The following is a 17,799-nucleotide window of genomic DNA, read 5'->3' on the forward strand; positions in this document are numbered from 1 at the left end:
ATAGTTGAAATGATTTGTTATTAATACATTGTTTAAGCAATTCAGATTTTGAATATTAATGAGTGCCTCTTTGTTATAATGATATCACTACACCTTATTTGCAGATGTCGGCAAATAACCCTAATAGCTTTCTTTGGCCTGCTTGTACATGATTTCATTGTTGTAGAAACAGGTTACATAACTCGGCGTCATCGGATATGGAATTTATCACGCAGGACTATCTACTATCTAGTAATATCTGTGTCTGATGGCCCGTTTTTCGAAGTAGGGATAAATCGCCTCTCACGACGCGTAGTATACAGTCAAATCTACTAATCTTCGCCCATTGTTTAGTACACTGCAGGGTGTTGACCATGCCATTAATATAGAAATTGTATAAATCGGTTCTGGTGATGTTAGGTATACTTTGATGACCTGTGAGTACATTTCTGTCCATAAAACCTCTGTTAATCTAGAAATGAAATGACCACCTGCTGAAGCATTACTAACGCGATATGATCCCCCGTTAAATAATGTTTGCATTTGGTTTATGTATTACGATCTTCGTAACATGTGAAAGGAAACAAAATGTAATTTTTTAAATGTACGTTTTACGCATGGTGGCCAAACCGTACGTAAAACGCATTGTTTGAACATACGTTTAACACATGTTTTTTTCAAACGTATGTAAAACATGCATTGCGCTTTTTGCTGTGTACCCACCTGTAACACTTTAACAAAATTTGCACACAGTGATAATTTAGTAGCTTTTAGATTTTGTTGCATTCTACGATCGTGACTCCAGTCATTTTCTTCGGTATCCCCGATCAGCAAGTACAGGTTTATGTGTCTTTAACTTTGCTCTTTTACTTTTGATACTTTAGCAATATTTCTTTCATATCATTTGTTTGCATTTATTTAGTAGTGTGTCATGACTGTTTTCGATCTTCTCATACTAACTGGGTTGTATCTGTACAAAATTGCAAAGCTGTAGTATATATATATATAAACCCTGATTCAAGAATATTGGAGAACCTTCTACTTCAAGAAATATTTAACTAAAAACAGTAAACAATTAAACACATAACTTTCTGGAAATATATCATTCAAAATTCCTACTTATAATCAACATGGTTTCAAGCATTTATGTTTATACATAATAATATACTAGATATATCTATAACCTAAATGAATTATATGACATATGGGTTTTCTTTACTTTGCATACATTTGCAAAATGTCCCATCTTTTTGCAGTAGTTGCAGATTTTTACTTTTCTTTTTGAAGGTGGAAATTTCCTCCACAGTTCCTACACAGAAACAGAAATCGTCTTTCGATGATTTAATTGTGGCAGAAACAGGTGATACAACTCGGGGTTATTGGATATGGAATTTATTACACACTCTTAAGTTATTTTTAATAATCCAGTCGTAATCTTGTTTCTTGTCTCAATGGTAGCTTCAAATATTCAAATATTCAAAAAAATGGTTTTGACGATCAATACGCTAATACCTTCATGTTTGATTTTTACAGAACAGTTTTTCCGTTCAACCCTTTCTAGATTTCATCAGTTATAATGTTTACAATTGATCATGTGTCGACAAGAAGCTGAGTTTGGAAACCATTGATTGAGACTGTGATTTTGGGTTGACCAGATTTTACACTGTTGGCTGCAATATCCGTCTTCACCCAAAACTGTGTTTTATTTTCAGAGTTACTTGAAGTGTCACTTTCTTGATAAATTCGTTTGATGGTTTCTTGGTTTTCTTTGCTCTGCATGCTTTCGCAAAATATCCCATCTTTTGCAGTAGTTACAGATTTTTACTTTTCTTTTTCAAGGGGGAAATTTCCACCACAGTTCCTACACATTGTCGAAACTGAAGTCGTCTTTCGATGATGACTATTATGAAGACGTAGTTTGTTCTGACATGCGTTTGTCAAATTTATTTATTTTTTCGATTACCTCTGCTTGTGTATTCGCTATTTCAATACTTAGTTGAAGTAAATTAACCAGAGAAATTTCTTCTCGTAACGCTTTTCCTTGTAATATTGACGAACTACATCCTTGGATGATTTGAGACTTTATTTCCTTTTCATGATCCACAAAGTCACATCGGAGTTTTGTCGTAAAATCATCGATCGATTCTTTAGAATCTTGGGGAATTTGTCTAGATTTATAGACCTGGAACTCTGTTGCCTTTTTAGGGGCAAAATATTCCGTTAGTTTTATTTGGTTGTCATTAAAAGTGTTTCCTCTCTCCTGTAACGTTTCAAAATGTCGCAGATTTCTTCTCCTACGTAGTGCAGTAACAAAGCTCTTTATCGTTTTACATCTTTAAGTTCATTGCCACAAATAAGTTCTCGGTACGTTTTACTTCTGCCATTTTATGTCTGCAGTAGGTTCTTGTACCACAATTTGCGGGAATATTGGTAACGCTGTTGCCATACTCAGAAGGGTGATACTTTACATAAAACTACAAATGGATAACACAGAAGTTTCCTTCACAGAAATGGACACTTCTGTTTTTCCTTCTTCATAGAGATGATAACATATTTAGGTTGATGGCAATTGATCCCGTCCTCGTCGCCATTGTTATATCTCGTTGTTTTGTGTTAAGACAACACACTCCATAGAATACACCATATACATGTTTATTCGCCCAGATTCTGGATTTCAATTTATTGTTGGTGTATAGTTATATTCTGGCTAGTTTTCTTGTTCTCTTGCTATAGTATTTTGAGACCTGTCTTGGACATGGAGTCCGTTGCAGCAATATCCATAGTTTTTAATTCCTCCCGGAACATTGAAACAGTCCATTTTCACTAGAATCCTTGTCATAAGGTTTAAAACGTTTTTGCTTTCTTGAAGGCATTATGGGTGATTAGTAAATAATTATTAAGAATTACAAAATTCAAAGTAAAAAAATCGAGTTCCGTCCTTACTCGTCCGAGGCAATAAACAAAGTGACGCTAAAGTTTGTACTAATAACCAATCATACAACAGCATTCCCATCGCTCCGCCCACATACACACGTGCTGTACATCAAACACTGTAGTTTGACCAAGTGGCCTCAAACTTACTATCCTACAGACCTGTTATATCATAGGTATGTTGGGAACCCACAGCACCAGCCGCATATTTCTCTGTTTTTACATAAAATAATCGTTTTGATAAACTTTTTTAAAATTCTGAATATGATTTGATTTGATGTTTATCTCATCATGTGTGTCTTGAGAAGGTTTGCTGCAGATTACAAGACTCTCTGGTCACATAGGCATGGACAGGACTATCATACGTCATTCGCAATTCATTGACAAAGAATCTCTGTTAACAAATATTTAACGTAAAGGTTAAAAACGAGTCCTAAAATTTCATGCATAATACGTATTCAACAATATCATATCCGTAAACAACAATGCCACTCATATGTAGAATGTCCTTTCTTAAAGTAGTTGGTGCATACGTTATTTAAGCATACTGCTTACCAGTTGAAATAACTTGCTAAAAGGTGATTACTACAGTGATTCTACTTGTTTAGAAGGGGACAGATATGAGGGCGGTAAGTCAGCAACATCCAAGCAACAAATTCAAATTGTGAAAGATACCAATGGAACATTTCCTTGAATACAATCTTGATACAATTAACATGCTGGTAAGATTGTTTTTCGGATTGCCATGTAATTCTGCCGAATAGATTCATTGGTTGATTACCTTCGCTTCTGTTATTTGATCAAATGAGCAAACCTTCCATTTGCTATTTATTTAAATTATGCGTAGCAATTTTGGCCGTTATATGGCCAGTCAGTGAAGAGGAAAGTAGTTTACATGCTGATATCGCGGAATCATATGCATGCTGTGTACTATTCAAAATATCCCATTGTTTCTGGTATTTATAGGCTTCAAATTTAAAATTTTAAATCTCAGTTCTTATGTACAAACACATTAAATATTTATCAGCGTGATATCCCTGTTGTTTCTTTCTCTCACGAATAGATTTGGAAATTTCAATTATGCAAAAAGCTGAAACAAGTGTGGAGGTAGATCATGATGACTTATTTAAATATTTCTCTATTCTTATATAAAAAATCGATTTGTTATACCTTTTGTATTTCTAAACAGAAATTGATTGAATTGATGTTAATCTCATCATGCTTGGCTTGAGAATATTTGCTGCAGACGACCAATTTTCATGGGCATGGGTCAGGAACATAATAATTCATACATAATTTATCAAAAATGAGTACATGTTAAGAATTTTTTTAATGTAAAAATTTATGTTCTAAAATACCATTTATGATGATTTTTCCAGAATTTCATATCCAGAAACAGCAATGTCATTTAAATGTTGAACTTTTTTATATAGTAGTTGGTGGACTCATTACGTAAACATACTGATTACTGTATAGCCGAGTCTTTAATTTCGCTGAATTCGCGGATCCATCCATATTCGCGATATTTATAGCATGACGTATGAATGATAGCTTCATAGGATTCACAGATATTACGCGACAATGTGTCCCTGGGAATATGTTCCAAACATTAAATCGCAAATTTTTGACACCGGCGAAATTTAACTACTATACAGAAGCAGATGAAATGATTTACTAAATTTGGTTTCTAAGACCATTTTCTGCACAACATCTTGTTGAAAAGTAGAACGAATATACTGTATATCAAGTGTCTCTGACAAAACCCCATGTAGCTTGTATAGACCAGTGTCCTTTCGACAGTTATCAACACTATGTTGGTTTTGTTGCTTAGGTCAAAATCGCAAAATGATTTCAGCTAGGTAGAATCCAGTTACTACATACCTTAGGATCCTTACACAAAATAGCGTTGAGTGTGACTGAACTTGGTTTGTTGATTATGCTCAATGTAATATTAATATCCAAGATATCCAATAAAATCCCACAAAGGCAATATTCTGCATGTGAGTCTTGTTTTGAATTTTGGATGCCTGTGGCACATTCGTCATTGTCATTGTGAAATTTTCCGGTCATTGTCATAGAGCTGTTCCATGGATCAGTACCGACATGTCGCGTAACAAGACACCACATCCAGTTACATTATACTAATAAAAGTGCAAACCAGTAGTCTCACATTATTTAAGCAAAATATTAACCAGGGTTAGAACCTACGATTATATAGATGGTTTTATGTCTTGACCAAGCAGAAAATGCTAATCATGGGGCAGTGGCGAGGGAGGCGATATGCAGTGAAAATGATTATAAGATTCAGATATGTATTAATAAATTAATTAAAACCTGGTTCCAATTTTATACAATTAAAATATTTCTTTATCAACACGTGCTACTAGTTATTTAGTTTAGCATACACTACCCCATCATCCATATGTGACCCCAGGTCTCTGCGTTGCAGGCACCAACATTAAACATATATTCTGCTTAGAGTCCGCTAACAAAGTAATTGTGAAACAAGCTATAAGAAGAGCGACTGGCGGGACATTGTATAGCGCTCACAGTCGCGTCTTACCGTAACAAGAAAGCAGAACTTCTGTTATATTTATATATTATTGCCTTCTTTTGAGGGCACTATGGTATCATAGTGTTGTCGAGGGCTGGCATATTACCCGAGCCGGAGGCGAGGGTACTATGCCATCACAAGACAACACTATGAGACCACAGTGCCCTCAAAAGAAGGTAATAATGTTTTTAGTACATAACGAATTGAACAAAAATGACAGGCCAAACAATTATGTACGATCACAAATAACAATTTGTTTAAACGATTGTGGCCACTTCTGACGTTTAGAAATGTCATGATCGGAGGCGTCTAAATACATTTTTTCCAGGCAGAAATCTTTGAAAATACTCACTGCATATTTCGTTGCCTGCTCAGTTCAATTTGCATTTTGTTCTTTATTTACGAATTTATACTGCAAATTAAAGGCAAAACGGTTGTTTCTATAATGTAAGCTAGTCAAACAATATAATAGCAATGTCTGTGATACACAATAAGTGTGGATATACCATATATGCATCTATAGAGCAAGTTAACGTTTAGTTAAGGATACTGTTTACATCATGCAAATAACATGAACGTATTATTGTCAACAAAATCCATGGTAAAGAATTGTTATGGTGTCTTTTTATTATTTTTTGTTCGCTGAGAATTTTATATTGAATGCAGAACTAAGGTTATCTTTAAATAGCCATTGTCATTGGTGTTTGTAATTCTCGCTTTCTAGGGTGACCCTTTGACAGCAGCAGTACGTAAAAAGGATATTGACATACTGAGGCTTCTTCTTGATAAAGGGGCCGACATCGAATCGGTAAGTGAATAAAATATATGCGTTTATTTCCTCCTCGATTGGTTCGTCATTGAAGTGCAATTTAAAACAACAAACCATTGAAAGTATGTAGTTTTCGAAATTCCATAATGCGTTACACATTGATGAATTGTCAAATGATTAATATTCAGTTTGTAATAAGTCATTTGCCATCCTGTCGATTTATATAAGAGTTTCATTATTGTACTGGTTTTAGAGAGTATTTTTTTGGATTTATATTACTCTTAATAAAGATATAATTGAAGTATGATGTGATTTAAAGCAACTTTTGTCTGAAACAAACCGAGATAGGTAAAGGAGGAGTGTCAATATTGTGTTTGAAAAGGTCTGATGAAATATGAAATTTCAGATAAAACTCATCTCCTGAAGGAGCTTGGCAAATTAACATGGCAAAATTGAAGAGCAGTATTCAATTTCCGTTATTTGATTTGCTAGTTGCCATCAACATTACGCAGTGCTATATCGTTATTTGTAATTACTTTAAAATGAGTTCAGAAGAGTCAGAAGTTGTATACAGATTACGTTTAAACTACGAAAAAAACTTACATAGGAACTGTGGACACTAGTTTTGGGGAAATAGTTGTACCTGACGTTGTACGTACGCGTGATATGTCAAATGAAGTTAATAAAACAGCCGAGAAGTTCAGATATTTTATTTTTATCATTTCCGTCTTTCTCTTTTCACAGTATCTCGATACTTTCACATACAACACTTGTAATAGATTAAATTAGAGAGTTTTTAATGTAATATGATGTATCCAACATGTTTCATTTTTATGAATATAATCGTATAAGCAATGACTAAGAAGCATTAGCAATGCATTCTCGATGTAGGCCGTTCTTTACTCCGAACGACATTAAAAAGTGAGACATGATATATATTATCACCTACGTCGCATCAAGGCATGTATCTTTGTGTATTTTAAGGATTATATAGATGTAAAAAGTGACTGATGGTTGTAATTTAATAGACACATTTTTTTTCATTAATAGCTTTGTATTTCTTAATATATGAGATATGGTTTTCGGACTGATAATTTGAAAGCCTATAAAAATATCTTCAAAAATGAAAGATTTTTGCGATCGATCCAAATCGTTTGTCTCGGTCCCATGAGTGTTTCTGCCAAAATGATTCCTGGGATCGATCCCAAATCTGTCTTAGTTCCAGGAGTGTCGCAAAATTATTTTCGAGATCGATCTCAAAATTGTTCCAGGTCTTAAAATTGATTTAATAAATAAAATGATTAAATTGGAACTTTTCGTATCTTGCTGTTTAAATGTAAGATGCAATACCTTTTAATAAAACTTAATTATAAACCTTATCCAGGATTTCATAATACACCACATAGATTTGATATTCTGATATATAGTGGTAGATCATTCTAGTATATCATCGTTACTTTGACACCCATTATGGAATCCTGATGTGTAGTAGATATTATGTTTAGACTCAACTAAACCATATTAATCTGAAAAATAAATGAACAACAAACATATACACACTACATTCTAATAGAAGTAGTTATTTAACTGAACATGCCCTTGAGGATTTCGATAAAAATTGCTTTTGAAAAAAAAATATAATGTAATTTGACAATTGATTATTACTCTTATTTCCTTACTTTTGTCAGCGTTGAATAGGAACGCTAATATTAAGATGTAAACAATTAAATAAATTAAGGTTTAACTTTCCAAATATTTTGTATACTTAACAAGTATACATAAAACCAACTAATTATCTATTTACTCGTGTATAATAATATTTCTTTATTGTGAAGTTAGAATATAGTAAACACAAATGGGAAATCCATTCTTAACTCAGTACATGTAATGAATATGCAACAGTGCATACAAACCTAAATACAATGAATTCCTATTTCCTGATAAGGAATTGATTTATTATTGATTGATCAAACTGATTAGTATCAATTACAATTCAATTTAATCATACAAAAACTGATTCATCGGTATTTAACATTCGTAGCAGTTTAATGTTTAATGGTTTTGATATCACAGACTAGATTTGACAACACTAGATTCCTTATAACGTGCAATCATCATTACTGATGGTGTTTATGCTATAGCTATCATTTGACAAGTATGTCAGTAAGATTTAGTAAATCTAGATTTACACACTTAACATACCATCAAATTTAGTATGTAACACATGCCAATTAAGGTTTCAGACCCTCTTTAAATTAGTAATTTTGTGTATGCCTATATATCACTTATTATGTGTACTTGAATTTAGTTGCTACAGAATGCAAAATATATCGAAGGACTCGATATGCCTCTGTAAAGTCAAATACGGTCAAACTAGCACTCCTAGTACATGCTAATAATACTAGTAAACCTAATTGCATGCTTATTTGGTGACATGAATATGTATTAAACCCTGTCGACTTATAAACTGAAATGTACAATTTTCTGCATATTTTGTCAAAATTTACAAACAACGCAACAATCTACGAGTAAACAGTAATATATAAGATTAGAACGGATTCATCAATTCTTTTCAGCAACTAAGTAGGGTCTAAAACTTAATGTAATATAATGTCTCGGGACATGAGATAATTAAAAATTGTAAGCATTTTAAACTTAAATGAGAAATATCTGTGACTTAAAATGTTTGTTTCTGTCTTATGTGAGAATTATTTGATAAAGTAAGGTATATATATAAAGTTAAGACTTGCTGTTTGCATTTGCTTTACAAGAATATGAAAAGAGAAGTATTCAGTCATTGCCTAAGTAGCCTAAAGAGCGTAAAAAGAAGAAATATGTGTATTACTTTATCTCGGGTTTAACGGCGAAATCCAAAACTCACAATACCTATCTTTTTATCTCAGATAAAATATCACATCATTAGCTCACATGGCCCGAAGGGCCGGTGAGCTTATGTCATAGCGCGGCGTCCGTCGTCCGTCCGTCCGTCCGTCAATATTTAAATCGCTACTAGTCATTGAGTTCTGCATGGAATGAAACCCCGTCCGGCGTCAACTTTTTTTCATTTAAACAACTTCTTCTCCAAAACTTTGAGACCTAGAGTCCTTAAATTTGACTTATAGCATGCTGGGTTGAAGGACTACCAAGATTGTTCAAATGAATGACCTTGACCTTCATTTAAGGTCACGGGGACCAAATAGGTGAAAATCTTTAACAGACTTCGTCTTGATAACCAAGAGGTTTAGAGACCTGAAATTGGGCCTGTGACATGCTGGAATGAAGGGCTACCAGGTTTGTTCAAATGAATGACCTTGACCTCCATGCAAGGTCTCAGGGGTGATATAGGCTTAAATATTCTGATACGAGTTCTGTTTTTTAACCAAGAGGTCTAGAGACCTGATATTTGACATGTGACATGCTGGGATGAAGGGCTACCATGTGTGTTCAAATGAGTGACCTTGACCTTCATCTGAGGTCACAGGGGGGAAAGGCTGAAATGGTCAAACGACATCTTCTTAATAACCAAGAGGCCTTGAGACCTGATATTAGGCCTGTGACATTTTGGGATGAAGGGCTACACAGTTTGTTCAAATGAATGACCTTGATCTTCATTCAAGGTCATAGGGGCCAAATAGGCTAAAATATTTAAACGACTTTTTCTTAAAAGCCTAGAGGCCTAGGGACCTGATATTTGGCATGTGGCATGGTGGGAAAAAGGACTACCACGTTTGTCCATATGAATGACATTGACTTTCATTCAAGGTCACGGGGGTCAAATAGGCTAAAATCTTTAAACGACTTTTTCTTAATAACCAAAAGGCCTAGATACCTGATATTGAGCCAGTGGCATGCTGGGATGAAGGGCTAGCAAGTTTGTTCAAATGAATGACCTTGACTTCCATTCATGGTCACTGGGGTCAAATAAGCTAAAATATTTAAACGACTTCGTCTTAATAACCAAGAGGCCTAGGTACCTGATATTAGGCCTGTTACATGATGGGATGAATGGCTACAAAGTTTGTACAAGAAAACGACCTTGACATTCATTTAAGGTCACAGTGGTCAAATAGAGTAAAATCTTTACACGACTTCTTCTTAATAACCAAGAGGCCTAGGGACATGATATTGGGACTGTGGCATGCTGGGATAAAGGGCTACCAAATTTGTTCAAATGAATGACATTGACCTCCATTCAAGGTCACAGGGGTCATATAGACTTAAATATTCTGATACGAGTTCTGCTTCATAAACAAGAGGCCTAGAGACCTGATATTTGGCATGTGACATGCTGGGATGAAGGGGTACCATTCGTATTCAAATGAATGACCTTGATCTTCATCTGAGGTCACAAGGGGGAAATAGGCTCAAATGGCTAAACGTCATCTTCTTAATAACCAAGAGGCCTAGAGACCTGACATCGGGCTTGTGACATTTTGGGAAGAAGGGCTACACAGTTTGTTCATATGAATGACCTTGATCTTCATTCAAGGTCACAGGGGTCAAATAAGCTAAAATATTTAAACGACTTCGTCTTAATAACCAAAAGGCCTAGGGACCTGATATTAGGCCTGTTACATAATGGGATGAAGGGCTACCATGTTTGTTCAAATGAATGCCTTGACCTTCATTAAGGTCACAGAGGTCAAATAGGCTAAAAGCTTTAAACGACTTTTTCTTAATATCAAAGGGCCTAGAGACCTGATATTTGGCATGTAACATGCTGGGATCAAGGGCTACCAAGTTTGTTTAAATGAATGACCTTGACCTCCATTCAAGGTCACAGGGGTCAAATAAGCTAAAATATTTAAACGACTTCGTCTTAATAACCAAAAGGCCTAGGGACCTGATATTAGGCCTGTTACATAATGGGATGAAGGGCTACCATGTTTGTTCAAATGAATAACCTTGACATTCATTGAAGGTCACAGGGGTCAAATAAGTTAAAATCTTTAAACGACTTCTTTTCAATAACCTAGAGGCCTAGGGACCTGATATTGGGCCTGTAGCATGCTGAGATAAAGGCTACCAAATTTGTTCAAATGAGTGACCTTGACCTTCATCTGAGGTCACAGGAGGGAAATAGACTGAAATGGTCAAACGACATCTTCTTAATAACCAAGAGGCCTTGATACCTGATATTTAGCCTTTGACATTTTGGGATGAAGGGCTACACAGTTTGTTCAAATGAATGACCTTGACATTCATTCAAGGTCATAGAGGTCAAATAGTCTAAAATCTTTAAACGACTTATTCTTAATAACCAAGAGGCCTAGGGACCTGATCTTTGGCATGTGGCATGCTGGGATCAAGCGCTACCAAGTTTGTTCAAATGAATGAAGTTGAACTACATTAAAGGTCATAGGGGTCAAATAGGCTAAACTCTTTAAACAAATTCTTCTTAATAACCAAGAGGCCTAGATACCTGATATTTGGCATGTGACATGCTGGGACGAATGGCTAGCAAGTTTGTTCATATTAATGACCTTTGCCTTCATTCAAGGTCACGGGGGTCAAATAGACTAAAATAGGCTAAAGACATTTTCTTAATAACCAAGAGGCCTAGATACCTGATATTTGGCATGTGACATGCTGGGACGAATGGCTACCAAGTTTGTTCAAATGAATGACCATGACCTCCATTCAAGTTCACAGGGGTCAATAAAGCTAAAATATTTAAACGACTTCTTCTTAATAACCAAGAGGCAAATGACCTCTAATGTGCTTGGACATGGTATAAATTCTTATTCGCTCTCCTATTTGAACCATTTTTTACCTATTTGAGGTATGAACCATGCATGATTACCAGATAGCAGGTGAGCGATTCGGGCCCATTGGGCCCTTGTTATAATCAATGTGACTGTCACATATCACCGTATTCTTTGTGAAATCACAAAGAAATTTATGATGCTTGTTGTATAATACGCTTCTCCGCCACATCTCTCCCATCATACACCATCCCTAGTAAACTATGAATCTAAGTACATATTTCACACAGAAACCGCTCAAGTGTCACACTTAGCAGCGTATGACGTGGTCCTGCTCCTTGCCAATTGTCCCTATTCAAGACAAGAGGAACGGCCCTTTTGTACCCCTTTCCCATCCCCGCTTACAAAACTGACCACTGATTGGTCAAAGCATGGGCAGTTACCCCCCATATTTAGGGGAAACTTGCTACAAACTGACCGATAGAACACACGTGTGTTGTGACCTTGAAAACCACCTGTTGGTACCTATATATAGACAACTAGGTTAATATGGAAATGCCCTACAGTCCTGTACACAGTGAACACCACCATATACATGAGCACTGTTACCATAGTTATGTCTAGAATCTGGTCAGATATAAAGCTAAAAATTCTTTATATAACACATTGATATAAACTTGTATTCGTTTGTATATAATAACCTGTATAGATATAAGTTAGGAAACCTATCATTTTATACACTCCAATTTATAAGGCAATCACTGACTAAAAGACGTTTTGTAAATATAAGTTATTACTGTGGCCACTAGAGGTCTTAGATTAGATTATATACAGTGCAGACTTAGATACTATGTATACAGCTTCTATGTCTGTCAGCTTCTATGTCTGTAGCTCATGCTGTTGTCATTGCAATGAGTTCGTAAGACTGGAGTTTGATTCTACAACATATTTCTGTTTTACTTTCATCTTGACAAACAAAAGAAATCTTTTTATTCTGTCATTTTGAATTAAAATATCTTAATGGAAAGGGATATCATATAATATATAAACAAAAATCTGAAATATTCCTCAGAATAAAAATCACGAAAAGAGTCAAAATTGATAAGTATCCTTACACCAATCATAGTTAGGCTTTTATTCATTTAATGAAAAAAATTTTTTTTTTCTTTTTTTTTCCTTTTTCCATTAAAATCTTTAGTAACTTTGTAAAATAAACACATTTTAAATTTGCTGATTTTTTTTATCAGCATTTCAAGATAGACATACTTATACAGGTAATAATGAAAAAGATCTCTTCACAACTTACAATTAAAATTCAGGATCGCCTCATACGGGCATTAACTTTTCTAACAACTAGAGACACAAGCAAAATCTACATATAAAACTTTCTCAGAAATAGCGGTCAAACTTCAAAGTTGACTGCCTTGGGATCGATCCAAAATATCATTTTGACAGAACACTCATGGGACAAAGACAGACATTCTGGGTCGATCCCAAAAAAATCTTTTTACACAAGTAGTAGTCACTTTTTGAACATGAATAATCCTTGAGATACACAACAAAAAGAGGAATGTCATATTTTTTCCTCGGTCTTCTAAAAGAATCTTGGTTTTAAACAAAATTTTGTGGTGTTCAAGCTAATGTTAAAAATGTCATAGAAACTGCCCACAGTTCAATTTTCTTTAAACTTTGCATATTGAAAGTACTACTAGTTGCCCCTTTAAAATGACACTACTTTTTCCTTTTGTGATTTTAAAATGGCCTAAAGAACCTGAATTCTTCGTATTATTTTTTATTAAAACTACCTGCATAAACATGCCAAAATATGTTAGCTTTTGTTTAATAATCTACATATTGTATTCTTCAATCATTTCTGAAGATCGTATATACACTTAAGTAACCCCCAACATGCGGTACCCTGGTACCGCGCATTTTTAACTTGTGACTAGTGTAACGGGAGGAGTTAACACAGCCTGCTGGGAGGGTCTCCACACACTGCAATATAATTTTAGACCTAGGGCTGATACCAACACGGGGTGCACATACCTTATGATTGTCACCAAAGTACATTTCCTGATTTTTTTTTCAATGTGTTCACCACAGAATTGACTTAAAATATTACAGATAACAAGTTATTAATAAATGTGAATATGAGTATCTATGAATTAGTAAATATAGTCCAGCTAGTTGGTATACATATGCTCCATCCACAGAACCCAGATATATTCACGAAAATTGCATGTCTTCCTTTTGTGCACTGAAGACCCCAACTTTTGTCGTTGTGATTTTATGTCCTCAAATACTGTTTGTCTGGATGTTATTTGCCTATCCACATGTTCATTCCAGTCTAAAATTGAAAGGTTGATTCTCATTTTGTATGAGCATTCATTTAAATACTATTCTCTTATCATGGTATTGGAGGAGAGAGATGTTGAATGATTCGACGTAGTGTGTGTCTTTGCAATAACAGTAATCCTGAGCATTTCTGTAAACTTATAATTTCAAAAGGAAATCTTTCAACATTTGTTCAGCCTCTGGAGTCCTGATGGTATTTTTTGTGCTTTCATATTCTGGATCTGATCTGCATCGTGACGTAGAGGGACATACTTTGTGATTTCCTTTGTAGTGTTCAGATATGTTAGATATGTGTTGTCGTAGTATGTCAGCATTTCTATTGCAATTTTGTATACACCAATATATATGGGTCCGAATAGATGCAGCTTTGTCAGAGAGTTCACTGTGCCAGGTTTTTCCGTGATTCTTTTTTGTCCCTTGAGTGATTTTTTTGCGGCTTTCCCAACGCTTTTTGTCATGTGCCATGTTCATTGCAGTTTTGTGTATCCTCTCTCTCCTCTATAAAATATTTGATGATGGAAGTTCCTGTACAATTGGTGCATAGCTTTCCTGTAAATCGGCCAGATATTTGTCTCCCATTGTTCCAAGGTTAGCTCCTTTGCAAAATTTCTCAAACTGAATTGGTAGAATGCCAGATGAGAAATAGCCATGGGCTAACTTCAGGTTACCGAAGAGCTTTCCTCCTTCCACATGTGGTGATGAATACCATGTCAAGGTATGGCCTTCACTGCATTTGATCAGAAACTTGCTTACATGTCTAAACCTTTCTTCAGAAGCCACCTTCATTTCATAGAAACATTTTTTCTGATGGTTCTAGATTTGTTGCAAAAGATTAGTGATAGCCGAAGGTGTTGCAACAAATAAGCTTTCGTTAAAAGCATTTTCCATTTCTATATATTGATAGAATTACGGGATTTCATGAGATGATGCTGCTGACGTTGAACATGAATGATCTCTTGTTTACTTTGACGTCAGGTTGTGTTCTATGTAAAAATCAAAAACAGAGTTCAAAAGATCCTTTGTTCCAATATTAGATATTTTTCCTTCTCCCAATTTCATTTTGATAGAATCCATTTTGTTAAAAATATGGCACTTTTCTGCTTCATCTTTACACATAAACTCAAATCTGGTTCGTACTTTAGTGGAGTGTTGTTCTTTTCTTTTCTTATTTCGTTCGTGCTGATCTTGCGGATTATCACTTGGCCTCTTTTTCCTTGGATTCATTTCGCGATTGATGTCTCTTATCCTACTTGTTTCTGCCATATTTGAAAATAATATAAGCACTGAAAGAATTTAGCATTCTAATCATGAAATAATGAACAGTAGGACTATGTCATTTGGAGGGGTCAGAGGATGACATTTCTGCACTAATTGGTTTGTATATTATCAAATATCACGTCCAATTATATTTTGTTTGTAACTCGTTTGATTAAAATACATAACATACATAAGGTGTTTCATTAAAAACATTCAAGCTAATTTGGTTGTCTTCAATGAAGGTATGCTGTCCCCTTAACTCAGAATAGACTGTCTCTCTGACAAAAAAAACAAAGAATTTCTGGTGTCATGTACTTTAGAAGGGGACAGATAGGTAATTTCCAATTCATTAATTATTTTTATGTTATCAAAAGAAAGATGTGGTAGGTTAACTATTGTAAACATTTTTAAAATCCATGTCAATAATCTATTACAGTTACATTGTTCTGATGTGTTGGTGATAATTAGAAATAAATAAATATATATGTTGTCCCCTTTAACGAGCCTTACATTGTTCTATCAAGGTATAGCATAAAACCCATTTGTCACACCCGGCCCAGTCCCCCGCCACTCATTTGGTCCCGCTAATTTTCAGCTTGGATTTCTGTGACCGAAAGTGATTATGGATAGTAATGCAGAAAATAGCCATTTAATTTTGACCATTAGATTGACTCGAGAACAGAAAGCGGCCATAGAAGCGTTTTTCGCTCATTCAGAATGGGATCTAGATATAATTAGTGAAACCACGGAGACTGGTCAGAAAATTAGTGAGATAACACAGGATACAGAGTCAGGACACCAGCAATCTGTTGAAACAAACGTATGTGGTATTGATAATGATCCTGGTACTGCTGCATCCAGAGGAATGTCCCCATTGTCTGTGTTACCCATGTGTAACACAAACTAATAAGTCATGGCTAGGCAGGGGTCAGTGTGCCAGGGAGGGAAACAATTTAGTAAGAAAGTCTAAATACAAGAAATTTTGGAAAATGTTATCAGATCGTGGTGTGTGGAGAGACCCTCGTTATTTGAAGAGAAAAAACACTAGCATTACGAATATCAACAGAAAATAATGAGGAAATTGTTTGGGTTGGATCAGTGAGAGAATTGATGCCATCTTGTGTGATAGCTAAAGTCAGATCTTTATATCCAAATTTACAAGGTGTACCATATTTAGGTCATAAATTGTACTAAATAAAAAAACAGTATTTTGCCAACTACAATGTTTTGGATATATAGTTTCAACATCATCTAGAATTGTTCGGGAAATGCAAGTATGAAAATGCACTAATTTTAGAGTATGTATAACAGTTGTTTTTTATGGTCTCTATGATCTATTTTTAATTTACAGTCATAGGGCAAGGATTGATTTTTTTTAGAAAATTCTCCTGGATACATTATAGACTATGAAATGCTATCGGTTTTTAATGACGTCTGTATGGCTCATCTGAGTTATAAATAACCAATATAATGCTATCAGGATGTCGCAAAGATCAAACGTCTGAAGCTATTTTTTTGATGATTGCATATTTCTAGAGTGTGAATTAATAGTTTATTTCTAACTATGATAATTTGTTGTGAATAGCTTTGTGTGAGTCTGTGTTGTCCATTTAATAAGCAAGTGTTAATAAATCACAATAGTGTCTGATTAAGACAGATAGCTTCATTGTCCATATTCCTCATATGTATCATGTATACTGAAGTGCAATCCTTGCATTCATTAACGGCTGCCATCTCTGTCTTCCAGTCCCATGCATTGGATACGGCTGTAAATGAAAATCTGGATGATATCGTATCGTTTCTTCTATTAAAAGGAGCCGATCCTAACAAGGTAAAATGTATGCAGAGAGTGGATTTTTTTCGCTTTGTATACTTTAATAATGTAGGCATTGCTACAAATATATGGTGATCAAAAATGCTTTGTTGTACAGATCAATTGCAGTGTGGTATATATGACATAGCTAGTTACATTACACAAACACTTTCTTGTGATATACATATTTATTAGATAGATGTAAAGCTTGGCAAGTTGCAACATGAATCATGTTTGAATAAAAAAAAAATAGGTATACGACTTAACGTAGGCGATTCTATAATATCGTAAGACGTATGACATTTTACAATTTGATATTTTTGTTTATTATTATTCTGGATTTTTTGTCACTTCATTGGTCAAAAACACGCCACGTGATAACCGATAAAAACTATATTGCACGATTTTTCCGGAAGTGGTTTATAAAGAAAGTATA

At 34.8% G+C, this 17,799-nt stretch overlaps 1 protein-coding gene across 5 annotated transcripts in view; it reads left to right on the plus strand.

The window, feature by feature from the left end:
* The first annotated feature begins 6,152 nt into the window (after positions 1 to 6,152).
* The window catches only part of LOC138306770 (uncharacterized), a 29,571-nt gene continuing 17,924 nt past the window's right edge, over positions 6,153 to 17,799 (plus strand). For 2 of the 5 annotated variants that reach the window (XM_069247243.1, XM_069247244.1), the window contains exon 1: positions 17,102 to 17,381. In XM_069247243.1, coding sequence (XP_069103344.1) covers positions 17,241 to 17,381 — 141 coding nt within the window. In that variant the 5' untranslated portion in view covers positions 17,102 to 17,240. Of the gene's footprint in view, positions 6,273 to 17,101; positions 17,382 to 17,799 lie in introns of those variants that run through there. The other 3 variants (XM_069247247.1, XM_069247246.1, XM_069247245.1) reach the window with 3 other exon arrangements.

This window comes from Argopecten irradians, chromosome 13 (assembly GCF_041381155.1).
Source record: "Argopecten irradians isolate NY chromosome 13, Ai_NY, whole genome shotgun sequence".
NCBI lineage: Eukaryota > Metazoa > Mollusca > Bivalvia > Pectinida > Pectinidae > Argopecten > Argopecten irradians.